This window comes from Bactrocera dorsalis, chromosome 6, assembly GCF_023373825.1.
Source record: "Bactrocera dorsalis isolate Fly_Bdor chromosome 6, ASM2337382v1, whole genome shotgun sequence".
In the NCBI taxonomy this organism is placed as follows: domain Eukaryota; kingdom Metazoa; phylum Arthropoda; class Insecta; order Diptera; family Tephritidae; genus Bactrocera; species Bactrocera dorsalis.
The window spans coordinates 17,876,109-17,890,638 of NC_064308.1; the positions used below are offsets into that span (position 1 = coordinate 17,876,109).

The window sequence follows — 14,530 nt, forward strand, 5'->3', positions numbered from 1 at the left end:
AAAACTACGCGTTTGGTGTGTGCGGGTTTTTTCTCCATTGGGTTGACGAGGAAGAAAAATGAATCCTTTTTAGAGTTCCATCGAATGCCTAGAGTTTTGGTGTTTTCGGGTTCCGAAGGGTTGAGTGTTTCCGTTTCTAAAAGATGATCCTGTGGAAGTCCTTTCAGAATGTGTGAATCATTGGAGGTCCATTTTCGCAGAGCGAGTCCTGGAGACTTCAGAGCAGAAATGAGTTCATCGCGTGCTGACTTTGCCGAATTCAGGTCATGAGTTCCAGCTAAAACATGGTCTACATACATTTCCTGGCGAAGTATTTTGGATGCTAATGGGTGGGTTTCTTCTACATCATCGGCTAGCTTCATGAGGGTACGGATCGCTAGATACGGCACACAATTTATGCCGAACGTGACTGTTTGCAATTCGAAGTCTTCTATTGCGTCTTCCGGGGACTTTCTAAATAGTATTCTTTGGAACCTAGTATGATTAGGGTCTTCGAGTATTTACCGGTACATTTTTTGAATATCCGCATTAAAAACGAATTGGAAGAGTCGCCAATTTGTGATCAGAATGACAAGGTCTTTCTGTAAAGTAGGCCCGATGTGTAAGACGTCATTTAAGCTTTTGTTATTTGACGTGGGGCAAGATGCATTAAATACCACACGCAATTTCGTGGTTATGCGATCGGGTTTAATGACTGCGTGGTGTGGTAAGTAATATTAGGTCGCTTTACTTTCTTCATTTGTCCGAGTTTCAAATATTCCATAATTGTTTTTTCATATTCTACTTTCAATTCGGGTTTTTTAAGTAAAGCTCGTTCATTTCTGAGGAATTGGGCCAACGCTATGTGTCTAGAGTATCCGATATCAATATTGTCGGGTTCTTTGCAGGGTAGGGTTACTATATAGCGCCCATCTGGATTACGACGGGTAGTTTTTTGGAAAATTTCCTCACAAATTTGGTCCGATTTAGAAACTACGGATTCCTTTGGGATTTCCTCCACCTCCCAAAAACGTGTGAGTAGATTCTCGGGGTTCACTTTATTGTGAAATGATACTATGGCTGAATTTTGGGAGGGTTGGGTTATGGGTCCGGACAATATCCATCTGAATTCTGTCTCTTGAGCTAAGAGTGAACCTAGTATGTTTCTCTTTACTCCATTGAGTAAAATACTTGGATAGATATCACTACCGATTAGTATATCCACGGGTCTGGGTTTGTGGAATTGGGTGTCTGCTAAGTGAATCCAAGATTTTTTAGACACTGCTTTGGATCCAAGGGGTATGAGGGTAAATTATCAGTTAGGCTATTTAGTATAAATGTCAATAAATCAAACGCGTGTTAGCGCGTGAAATGAGCTTTCTAAAAAGGTGTAGCATGACCCGATGCGACGAATAAAACTCGAACTACGCGCTTTCAGCGCCAACTAGCGAAAATACCGCAAGAATTTTTTGACAACTCAATATACGTATAAGCGAATGGGTGCGCTATTCATTTGTAGATATGTAGCCGGTGTGTGTATATTTATTTAAGTATATACATATGTACTATATGTAATTTTAGTTCAACGAGAAGAACGGAATAGCCGACAGCAAAATATTATTGCACTTCTTCCCTTCGATAAATATATGTAAATATGTGTGTATATACATATAATTAAATAGTGCAAATCAAATTTTTGTCAACCCAATAAAACAAATAAATTATACTTAAGTTTTCTTAAGGACACAATTTGACAATTGGGTACTTTTTAACAAATATGATTTGCACTTTATATTGTTATGTAGAAAAAATCTGGGTCGCACTTACAGCTTTTTCCGGTTTTTGTTAATTTCGGGTTGTTTTTGTTTTTAATTACTTGTTGGGGTATTTGTTGATTCAGCGTATAAGCTTTTTGTTTGTTGGGTGCACTCTTTGAACTTTTGGGTTTGGTTCTGGAACTCCAACGATGTTGTTGTTGGTAAAATTCCCAACGAAGACTTTTTCTTTTAATTATCGCGGCTCGATAGGACCAAAAATATCGGTGTATGTCGACGTATGGGACCGATTGCGAGTAAATAAAAAGTAATTAGTTTATGTGTAAACGTTATAAACTTTTTATTTAATTGTATTTATATACATATATAAATATATGGGTGTGTGTGTGCGTTATCTATAATTTTTAATTATGTTATTCTATAGAAATATGTAAATCTGTGTTAATTTATTAATTTACACTGTGATAGTCAAAAAAAAAGACAAGACCAAATTCGACGGTTTCCCCCCATTTCGGGTCCTACGAATCGAACTGCATCATTACTTTTTTGAGTTACAATCATGGTTTCATACAAAAATTTTTATGTTATAACATCTGTGCAGCCGAAGTTAATATCTTGGTTTTATATCGATTTCTTTTGACTGCGATTTCATTAATGTACACACCTCCACTAATATCTCAACAGAATTAGCAGTGACTGTAGATTTATTTGAATCCCCTATGTATTTCGTTTCTAATATTAATGCACACAATTAACAACATAAAAGTAAAATTTTTTTCTCAAATGTTTATTAGCCGCAATTCACTGGGGGTGGGCTAAATGCCATCGGAATAGGCGCTTTCCATTGGGAAACCCACAATGTGGTGTAATCTATTAACTTTATACATATATACATAATTTGCTGAAATGTATGCTTCCGTTCAACTTTAAGCACACATGTATGTACATATACATACATACATATGTGTTGCTGAGTTTGATTTTCATGCTCAAATATCACTACGTCCCGCTCAGTGTTTTAGCCACACGTTTCAAGCATTTGTAGAACTCGTTTAACTTTAATACGAAAATTAACGTAATATTTTGCAAGAATCGACCTTCTGAAGCAACATCGCTTCGCTTTATTGAAAAATTCCAAGAAGATCCGACACTTGGAGCCAAATTTTGTTCAGCGAATGGACCCATATCTAGATCGATGAGTATGTAAAGAAGCAAAATTGCTGCAATTGGGGCAAAGAACAACCGGAAGGGATTCAAGAGCGTCATTCCATTCAGAAAAAAACAACAGCTTGGTGTGGTTTTTAGGCCGGTGGAGTAATGGGTCAATTGGCCACCAAGACCGTGTGATCTCAAACCGTTAGACTTTTTACTGCGGAAATATGTATAGTCTAAAGTCTATATGGACAATCCTGCTTCGATCACCAGTTACCAGTCGAAGTGCTCGAACGAGTCATCGTTCTGTAAAATATTGGACTCAACGTAGCCGCGGACAACATTTGAAAGAATATTTTTTAAAAAATAAATACCAAAGAATGTTCTTTCAAATGATAATAAACATATCCCCTTAAATTTGAAGTTTATGTATTTTTTTCATTAAATATATTTATATTTATTTATAAACACTTATAAACTATATTTTTAAAACATATCTACATTCACAAATAATTAATGTGCTTGTAGCTACTTAAACAATAACCAAAGAGATTTTGTTATAAATACTATGCTCACTGAGTGCAAATAATTGGAGTAATGTGCTTAATATGCAAAGCTATTAACCAACAGGAATCTAAAAATTTACAGCCATATGTCACCGTAAATTTTAATATCGGAAACAATATTGAGAATGAATGTCAAAAGTTGGGTTATCAATAAAAATATCAAATGAAGATCGCTTTCGACAGTGGTAGGTACTGTTTTGTTAGGCAATTGGCAAACAACAAACAAACAACAAATGACCATCAAATTAACTGCTTGTCCAATTCATTATATTTGTTTGTGCGATTGTAAGTTTTTATATCTAATAGGACACACGACTGTAGGTTTCTTTATTTGCACCAATGTTTGATCATCTGTGACAATACAGTTGTGGAGAAAATTAAATGGGATGTCGCCAAGCATTTACGAGGGTAAAAATCTTCTGGTCATTGTAACGGCAATTGTATACATACAAACGTTAACACAATTTACACATGTACTCGTATCTTAATAATGCAAAGGGATGAATGAAATCTTCAAAATCGCGATACTCATGCAGGAGCAAAGAAAGAAGAATTCATGTATTTATTTAAAGGAAGGGAAAAGCAATTCGAATGTCCCAAAGTTGAAATTGTAGGTAGTTACAATTAAAAGTTCAGGTACGATTTCTGCACAGAGGTTACAATTCCATTAAAGGCGAATTATTGGTAACAATGTGCTATTTGCAATTTAAGATTCGAGCAAAAGTATGTTTCAGCTCCGTTAATTAAAATAATCTTTATTACTGCCATTTAAACTGACTGATCAAAGTTAAGATAATGATATTTTTATATCGTATACCGTAATGCGAAATGCCAAAGTAAACGTTTGCCCTTGTTATTTTCCAAATTTTCCCATACTAAGAAGCAGTATACAAGAAGGCATAATTGCATTTATTATTATTGCATGCAAAAGTTTTGTGCTTTTTGTACAGCGTATGATCACTGCTTATTTTAGCTCGGTAATTGGCTACTTATATATCATCTACATAAATACTGTATTCTTCTTCTTTATTGGCGTAGACACCGGTTACGCGATTATAGCCGAGTTAACACCAGCGCGCCAGTCGCTTCTTCTTTTCGCTACGTGGCGCCAAGTGGATATTCCAAGAGAAGCCAGGTCTTTCTCCACTTGGTGCTTCCAACGGAGTGGATGTCTTCCTCTTCCTCTGCATCCCTCGGCGAGTACTGCGTCGAATACTTTCAGAGCTGGTGTGTTTTCGTCCATTCGGACAACATGACCTTGCCAGCGTAACCGCTGTCTTTAATTCGTTGAACTATGTCAATGTCGTTATATATCTCATACAGCTCATCGTTCCATCGAATGCGATATTCGCCGTAGCCAACGCCCAAAGGACCATAAATCTTTCGCAGGACTTTTCTCTCGAAAACTCGCAACGTCGACTCATCGGTTGTTGTCATCGTCCAAGCCTCTGCACCATATAGCAGGACGGGAATTATGAATGACATATAGAGTTTGGTTTTTGTTCGTCGAGAGAGGACTTTACTTCTCAATTGCCTACTCAGTTCGAAGTAGCACCTGTTGGCAAGAGTTACCCTGCGTTGGATTTCCAGGCTGACATTGTTGGTGGTGTTTACACTCGTTCCAAGATAGACGAAATTATCTAAAACTTCGAAATCAACAGTGAAGTGAGAGCCAAGTCGCGAGAGCGACGACTGTTTGTTTGAAGACAGGAGATATTTCGTCTTGCCCTCGTTTACTGCCAGACCCATTTTCTTTGCTTCCTTGTTCAGTCTGGAGAAAGCAGAACTAACGGCGCGGGTGTTGAGGCTGATGACTTCAATATCATCGGCATACGCCAGCAGCTGTACACTCTTATAAAAGATTGTACCTGCTCGATTCAGTTCTGCAGCTCGCGGCATAAAAGCAGCCCTTTTTGTGCTGTCGAAAGCAGCTTTGAAATCGACGAAGAGGTGGTGTTTGTCGATTCTAATTTCACAGGTCTTTTCCAAAATTTGGCGCATGGTGAATATCTGGTCGGTTATTGATTTTCCAGGTCTAAAGGACCTGGGTTCAATCAGTTTGTTGACGGTGGGCTTTAATCTTTCACACAATACGCTCGATAGAACCTTGTACGCGATGTTGAAGAGGCTTATCCTACGGTAGCTGGCGCAGATTGTAGGGTCTCCTTTTTTATGGATTGGGCATAGCACACTTAAATTCCAATTGTTGGCCATGCTTTTGTCCGACCATATTTTACAAAGAAGCTGATGCATGCTCCTTATCAGTTCTTCGCCGCCGTGTTTGAATAGCTCGGCCGGCAATCCGTCAGCCCTTGCCGCTTTGTTGTTTTTCAGGCGGGAAATTGCTATTCGAACTTCTTCATGGTCGGGTAGTGGAACGTCTGCTCTGTCATCGATTGGGGAATCGGGATCGCGTTCTCCTGGCGTTGTACGTTCACTGCCATTCAGCAGGCTGGAGAAGTGTCCCCTCTGGAGAAGTGTCCCCTCCATAATTTAAGTATGCTCTGGGCATCGGTCACTAGGTCACCTTTGGGGGTTCTACAAGAGTATGTTCCGGTCTTGAAACCTTCTGTAAGTCGCCGCATTTTTTCGTAGAATTTTCGATCATTACCTCTGTCGGCCACCTTATCAAGCTTTTCATACTCACGCATTTCGGTCTCTTTCTTTTTCTGTCTGTAAATGTGTCTTGCTTCCCTCTTCAACTCTCGGTGTCTATCCCATCCCGCACGTGTTGTGTTCGATCGTAGCGTTGCGAGGTAGGCAGTCTGTTTTCTCTCCGGTGCGACACGGCACTCTTCGTCGTACCAGCTGTTCTTTTGAATTTTCCGGAAACTAATGGTTTCGGTTGCAGCTGTATGTAAGGAGTTTGAGATGCCGTCCCACAGTTCCCTTATACTGAGTTCTTGACGAATGCTCTCAGAGAAGAGGAGTGCAAGTCGAGAAGAAAATCGTTCGACTGTCTGCTGAGCTTCTCTACGTCGAACACTCCTTGTGTTTGTTGACGTGCGTTTTTTGCTGCAAAGTCCGAGTCGACATCGTCTTTCTCTTTCGTTGGGGTGTGGCCGCAAATCAGTGATATGTTGAAGAACTTCGCTTTAATACGGATTGTGGCTAAATGTTATCCACCGGTGTGAATGACAGTACTCGGCGACAGAGTCTCTCTCCCACCACGAATCCCACTCCAAATTTGCGCTCCTTTATATGGCCACTGTAGTAAATGCCACAAGGACCTACTCGCTTCAATCCTTCTCCGGTCCATCGCATTTATTGGACGGTGGTGATGTCAGCCTTCACTTTCACGAGGCAGCAGCACCTTCCCAATTAAGGGACCGGCTATTCCAGGTGCATGTCCTTAACTCGTAGTCCTTATTTCGTTTGCCATGGTCGTCATCAAAAGGGGGGTCTCTCATCCGGGGCTGTCGATAATTTTTCATTGGTACTGTTTTTTACGTTTCGGGTCCCAAAATCAGCGCACAACCCTGTGGAGGGAATGTTTCGCTTTCTCATTTTAGTTAGCCTTCAAACGGATGTTCTAAGGCTACCCAGAGGATACTTGGTTAAACACCGGAAGTCATGAGCTGCTTGAGCCATATGTAGAAATATTGTTTCTGGCCACTCCCAAGTGAATGGCGATCAGACAACTTTCCTCACTTGCGTGAACTTCTAAACATGACTCCATCCTCCCACATAAATACTGTATATGTAAATAAATTAGCTTATTTTGTCGCTTACACTATGAAGAGCAACGAATTCAAATCGAGTCTACAAATGTCTGGAGTTGAAATTATACCAGAAATCGAATTTCTGCATCATTACATATGTTTATAGTTTATGCGAAATAAATTTGTATCTACACGCATGAAAGCATTGCTGCAACTGAGCATCAAATAACCCTCGTAATTCAGTAGTGCACGCAGCAAACATATTGGATTAATGACATCTTTCCGACTGCTAACAACATATTTGGTCTTATAAATTGAAAAAATAATTCAAATAATACACAAATGTCCATCAAATTAGTCTGAAAGCCATTTCCACACAGTTACAGATTTAAAGATGATAAAATAGCGATAAGTGCGAGAGAAAAGTTTAACGCGGTGTAATAATGTAGCGTATGATAGTCATCAATTCGGCAATATCTTGCCAAATGCTTGAAAACTATAAATAACTATTGCATACTTGTAAATAATGCCATCCATCATACTATAATATACATGCATATGAATATATTTACATATGTACATGTGTACGTCGCACTCATATCGTCATTGCATTAGACTTCTAATAGGCTTAGTGCACATATAGTACAATGTATAACCTACGAGTAAACAGCTATGGCTATAATAAATGAATTCGGATGTTAACCCCGCTCACTACCTATATAACAGTTTTGTTAAAATTTTAATAGTTTTTTTTTAATTAAATTTTACACCAGAGATGGTACGAGAAGGCTTTATAGGAACCGCTGTCAAATCAGACGTTGTGCGTAGCACCGCCCACATTTAGGTGAGAACTCATATCTCGGGACCTGCGGGACCTATTTCAGCCAAATTTGGGACTTCTGATATTTTTATGTTACAGTGAGAAAATGGGTGAAATACTACTTCCCATTTAACATAAATCTAAATTCCATCTGATTCTTTCACTTTCCAGTATACATATCAAACACCAATGAATATAACAATAAAACTTTGCACGAATAGTGTCTTTGAAGTGTGCCACCTTGAGCCAAAATTGTCCAAATCGAACCAAAACTTTTCAAGACCCTTGGTACCGAATATGTGAACCCCAGTTCCTATTGCGAACTTTTTATCGAAAATATTGATTGATATGTCAGATATCTAGCAAAATTAAATGAACGTATGATACTGGATGTACTATAGTTTAATGCCGAAAATATTTTAAATTACATATTTATGTGTGATGATTTTCGTTAATCTAACAAACCTTATGCCGAAAAGTTCATTCAAAAACAAAAATTTCAAAAAAAAAATGGTCCCCAAAAGTCAATTTCTGCAAAAGTTATGGCTATTTGAATATAAAAAAGTCATTTTTTTTAGCAAAAAATAGCAAAATTCATAACTTTTTTGAAGTTGGAAAAAAAATTTTGAAAAAATTCTCAAAAATGTTTTTCAAGGGTAGAAAGGGATGGATTCAGCAAAATCTAAAGGGGTCGGGTTCAAAAGTGGTCGATTTGGTATGGAATACCCCATATATAAAATTGCTTAAAAATATGTATCGAGTATACCTGAGTAATGTTAAAGGTTAATGTAACGAGCCCCGACCTAATACACTCTATATAGCGATTTCCGCTTTCCACCTTATTCTAAAGTGTTTAAGTTAATCAAAATGTGTGATATTATATTGAAATGAAGTTTAATATGTTTAAGTTAATAAGATTAATTGCAAACCAATCGGTTGCGTCGTACAATGAATGTTGAAATTTTTCGCAATATTTTTTTATATACAGTTTGGTAACACCTCGAGATATTTCCCCGGCTTTGAGCCTTACAAGTAGAAAAAGTATGAAATGTTCGATTTCACCTGAACTAAGCCCTTGTTAAATACTATTTTTGAACGAAGTGCAAACTTTTAAAAATAATAAATTAATGGAATAATAATTTCAAAGCAATTCTTCGTGTTCCACCTGTTTGAAAGTCTGAATGTCTATCTAGGTCAATCTAGGTCCCCATATTGTACATCTATCCACGGGTAAGGTAATTGAAAAGTCCCCGAACACATAGATGGCGCTACTAGAGTTAAATCCAAATTATTTTTAGTTAGCTTTAACATAAATTTGACAACTGTCGGATCATTAGTTTGTGAATCATTTCAAGTGAAGCCCTTTTGTTATTGTGAAAAATGGACAAAAAGGAATATGGTGTGTTAATAAAGCATTGCTTTTTAGGGGAAAATGCAGTTGAAGCCAAGGTTTCGATTGATCAACATTATTTGAACTATGCACCAGGGAAATCAGCCGTTGAAAAGTGGTTTTCTAAGTTTGAACCGACCGATGCGTCGATATGTGACAACGGGTGAAATATGGCTCAATAATTTCACTTCGAAATCCAATCGACAGTCATCCGAGTGAACTGCACACACCGAATTTACTCCAAAGCGTGGAAAAACGCAAAAGTTGCCTGGTAAAGTTATGGCGTATGCATTTTGGGATGCGCATGAAATAATTATTGATTTTCTTGGAAAAGGAAGAACCATCAACAGGTACTATTACATAGCGTACCGTTTTAAGAAAAAGAATGCAGTTTCACCAAGGAATGCAGCGGGTCCAAGTCAGGAAAAACGATACCATAAATTGGGCTTTGGATTACTTTCGTACTCATCGTATTCTCCAAATCTGGCTTCAGCGACTATGTGCTGTTCTCAGAACCAAAAAATATGCTCGGTGGGAAGAAAATTTCGTCGAATGAAGAGGTGATAGCCAAAACTAAGACCTATTTTGAAAGAAAAGGCAAATCGTACTACACAAAAATGGTTCGAAAAGTTGGCGGAATTTGTATGTGAGTCCACTGTCCTTTGGTTGGGGTTTGCCACTGTTGCTGCCACAATGTGATTCTCTGATAGCTAGTAAAATGGCGAGAATTCGTCTTAGACGTCAATGGGCGGCGCACTGGCTCGAACTTCAGCAACGAGCAAGACATGGTTCTGAAAGCAATTATAACTCGTATAGTTGAAAGCCTATGCACTGTATTTATAATACATATATGTTTAGCATATGATATATTATGTCCATGTCTTTCATAAGCTTTCAATGTGCTTGCAAGACTTCTTTTTTCGGTTCAGCCAGCTAACCAGAAAACCATTGGTTTGGTTGATGTATTCTTAGTACTCCGTCATACGTTAGGTTCCATAGTAGTAGCCTAAAACCGAGCCATGCGGTACTCCATTCGAAATAGAGTAGATCTGAGTGCTCTCCCCATGTAGAATAGCCATTTTTCGGGTTGCTAACTTAAAGCGGTTTCACAGAGATCGGTATTATCAAAGTTCTTCAGGTCACTTTTTTGGTTTTGAGACTAGAACCAACCGCTGTACTTTCCTCAGATCGGAGAACATCCTTTCTATTTTGCACAAATTGTAAGTTTTACCTTTTCAATTTGTTACTTTCTGATGTTTGACAAATTAAGATATATTCTATTATATTTATATAAGAGTAAGTTTAAGTAAGTGTACATATTTATAGCAACGCAATAGCAACGAATAAAAGTTATTTCATTTTTCTAGATATATTCTCGGGTGAAGTGTCACATCCCAATTCTCATGAAAGTACTTCCGACGGCAATTCAGAACACAATTCATCTGGTGATGAGGACTCCCAGATGCGATTGCGTCTTAAACGGAAACTGCAGCGCAATCGCACTTCTTTTACAAACGAGCAAATCGACAGCCTGGAAAAAGGTAAGTGTGCCCTAAAAGCATGATAAGGGTAGTCTAAATGACGTTTATATTAGGCGGTATTTTTATTGAATCAATTCGTGTGGCACCCATCCATAATACTTGTATAATAGTGACAAAATGGCACTTTGGGTTAAATAAACGCTCCGTGGCAATATTGTAATCTGTCAGCTGTTCTTCATTTATCCATAGTCGTTTTTTCTATAAATATTTCTTCTTCAATGAATTTGAATTTCTTTAGTGAATTTTTCGAAAAATCGATTTTTTTTTGTTGCATTATCGGATAATATACCCTGTAATAAACATTCTCTAAAGTTTAGAAATCAAAATTCAAAATATTACGGTCACTACAGCGTTTCTTGTAGAGAGGCAATAGAGTGGGGAACATAGAGACTCCAATCTTTAAACGCGTTTTCTCAGAATGGTATTTTACAAAACGATTTTCACTCTTAAAGTTTTTTTTTTGAAAAATTCGTATTTTTTTCTACAAAGAACTTTCGAAAAAAAACACCAAACTCGATACTTTTTGTTCAAACCTCCGTCATTTTGTCAGGTAACAAAAAAAAAGCTGCCATGGTGCTATAGCGACTATTCTACAGATTAGTAATCTTTTTGAAAGTTTTGTTTTAGACCAAAATTCCGGCCGCAATCGTGGACTTCGTACTTTTTTTTACGTGTAATTTCCACAATTTATTTAACCATTATACAGCTAATAAATAAAAATAAAAAAATCATTTTGTAATGGTCTTGACTGTATTTATTTATAAAAAAAAACACCAGACTGAAACAGCTGAGTGTGATTTTCGTAAAATTGCCAAGATTTGCCAAGAAAATAAATGCTAAAAGTTTGAGACATTAAATGAGTGCAACTAATATATGTACATATTTTATAAAACAATTGCTAATATTAAAATTTTATTTTTGTCTATAATAAACTATATACGACCCATACTGTTATCACGCAATATAAATTTTCTTATATTGAACATAACTGTATCAGAAAATATTTCGAAAAACATAAATGTCTGAATAAGTAACTAAGAATATCACATTGGGGATATAGTAGTCTATACTCGAAATAAGGAAACAAATTTTCATGATTAAGGGACGCGAAGTTTTTAATATACTAACTTTTGCTAAAGCTGTGTAAGATATTGGTTATTTAGTCTTCATTTTAAAGATATAAAATATATTTTTATTAATATTGTTTTTTTCATTTTTTGTTACGGAAACTATGCATTTACAATAAAGTTATTTCTTATTATATTTCTAATTTTGCAGAATTCGAGAGAACACATTATCCAGATGTATTTGCACGTGAAAGGCTCGCTGAAAAAATTGGTTTACCCGAGGCACGTATTCAGGTTTGTCTTTTCATTTTTATTTTAAGTTTTAGTTACTACTTTTTATTGTTGCTTTGACTTTTAGTTTGATTTAGTTCTTTTAAAAATCATTTTGTCGAAGAGTGGGCTTAAATAGCTGTAATGTAAAATTTATCTAGTGCAAATATACCATCATAACGGGTGATTTTTTTGAGGTTAGGATTTTCATGCATTAGTATTTGACAGATCACGTGGGATTTCAGACATGGTGTCAAAGAGAAAGATGCTCAGTATGCTTTGACATTTCATCATGAATAGACTTACTAACGAGCAACGCTTGCAAATCATTGAATTTTATTACCAAAATCAGTGTTCGGTTCGAAATGTGTTTATCGACAAATTTTGTTCAGCGATGAGGCTCATTTCTGGTTGAATGGCTACGTAAATAAGCAAAATTGCCGCATTTGGGGTGAAGAGCAACCAGAAGCCGTTCAAGAACTGCCCATGCATCCCGAAAAATGCACTGTTTGGTGTGGTTTGTACGCTGGTGGAATCATTGGACCGTATTTTTTCAAAGATGCTGTTGGACGCAACGTTACGGTGAATGGCGATCGCTATCGTTCGATGCTAACAAACTTTTTGTTGCCAAAAATGGAAGAACTGAACTTGGTTGACATGTGGTTTCAACAAGATGGCGCTACATGCCACACAGCTCGCGATTCTATGGCCATTTTGAGGGAAAACTTCGGACAACAATTCATCTCAAGAAATGGACCCGTAAGTTGGCCACCAAGATCATGCGATTTAACGCCTTTAGACTATTTTTTGTGGGGCTACGTCAAGTCTAAAGTCTACAGAATAAGCCAACTATTCCAGCTTTGGAAGACAACATTTCCGAAGAAATTCGGGCTATTCCGGCCGAAATGCTCGAAAAAGTTGCCCAAAATTGGACTTTCCGAATGGACCACCTAAGACGCAGCCGCGGTCAACATTTAAATGAAATTATCTTCAAAAAGTAAATGTCATGAACCAATCTAACGTTTCAAATAAAGAACCGATGAGATTTTGCAAATTTTATGCGTTTTTTTTTTTAAAAAAGTTATCAAGCTCTTAAAAAATCACCCTTTATATATGTTAGGATGTATATGTAGCCCATTTAAAGTTGACCCATCTGGCAACGCTGTAACTTTTAACAGCGCTGACAAATCGGCTAATGTCATACCGCGTTAGAAGCGTCATTCGAAGACAATTTATACCATGGAACAGTACACTCCAAAAGAACGCGCTGAAATTGTTCAGCTTTATATTCAAAATAACTTTTCAATTGTGTTAACTCAACGTGCGTTTCGCAAAAAAAATAAAGTGAAAAGTGCTCCAGTTAAGAACACAATTAAGTCTTTATACGCAAAATTTGTGAACACCGGTAATCTCAGTAATGCCAGTCATGCATCCAGACAACGCACAAGACGTTCTGATGAAAATATCGAAGCTGTACGAGCTAGTATTGAGGAGACTCCATCGACATCGAGTTATCGCCGCTCTCAGGAATTAGACATCTCTCGCACCACTCTCCGACGCATAATTCATAAAGATTTGAAGATGTTTCCATATAAAATTCAAATGACACAAAAACTAAACCCAGCTGATTATCCGCGACGCCTTAATTTTGGCAAATGGGCCATCGAAATGGCTGAAAACGAACTTGACTTTTGGCGAAAACTCATCATGTCAGACGAGGCACATTTCTCGTTGAATGGAGGCGTAAACAAGCAAAATTGCCGATTTTATGCCACCGAAAATCCTCAATTAATTGAAGAACAGCCTCCTTACGACCAAAAAGTAACAGTTTGGTGCGGTGTTTGCGCGAATATGATCATCGGACCGTATTTTTTCGAAGACGATGATGGAGCCACGACAACAGTCAATGGTGAGCGTTATCGAGCCATGATAACGGATTTTGTGATACCCATTATTCGCGAAAATGACATGGATAACTTCTGGTTTCAACAGGACGGGGCTACATGCCATACAGCTGGACCAACAATCAATTTATTGCGACCATTTTTCCCCGGGCGATTGATATCGAAAAATGGTGATGTTGACTGGCCACCGAGATCACCAGATTTGACGCCACCAGACTTTTATTTGTGGGGTTATTTGAAATCCAAGGTATACGCTAATAAGCCAAAGACCTTAGCTCAACTGAAAGCCAACATTCGACGTGAAACAGCCGCCATATCATCCGAAACATTGGCCAAAGTCATGGAAAATGTCGAAAAAAGAGTGCATTTAGCTGTCAAAGCTAAAGGTGCCCATTTACGCGATC

At 37.5% G+C, this 14,530-nt stretch overlaps 1 protein-coding gene across 5 annotated transcripts in view; it reads left to right on the forward strand.

The window, feature by feature from the left end:
- Positions 1–14,530, forward strand: part of LOC105226178 (paired box protein Pax-6) — a 90,339-nt gene that overhangs the window by 60,665 nt on the left and 15,144 nt on the right. For 3 of the 5 annotated variants that reach the window (XM_049460507.1, XM_049460504.1, XM_049460505.1), the window contains 2 exons: positions 10,712–10,885; positions 12,164–12,246. In XM_049460507.1, the coding sequence (XP_049316464.1) occupies positions 10,712–10,885; positions 12,164–12,246 (257 nt within the window). The remainder of the gene's footprint in view (positions 1–10,711; positions 10,886–12,163; positions 12,247–14,530) is intronic. The other 2 variants (XM_049460508.1, XM_049460506.1) reach the window with 1 other exon arrangement.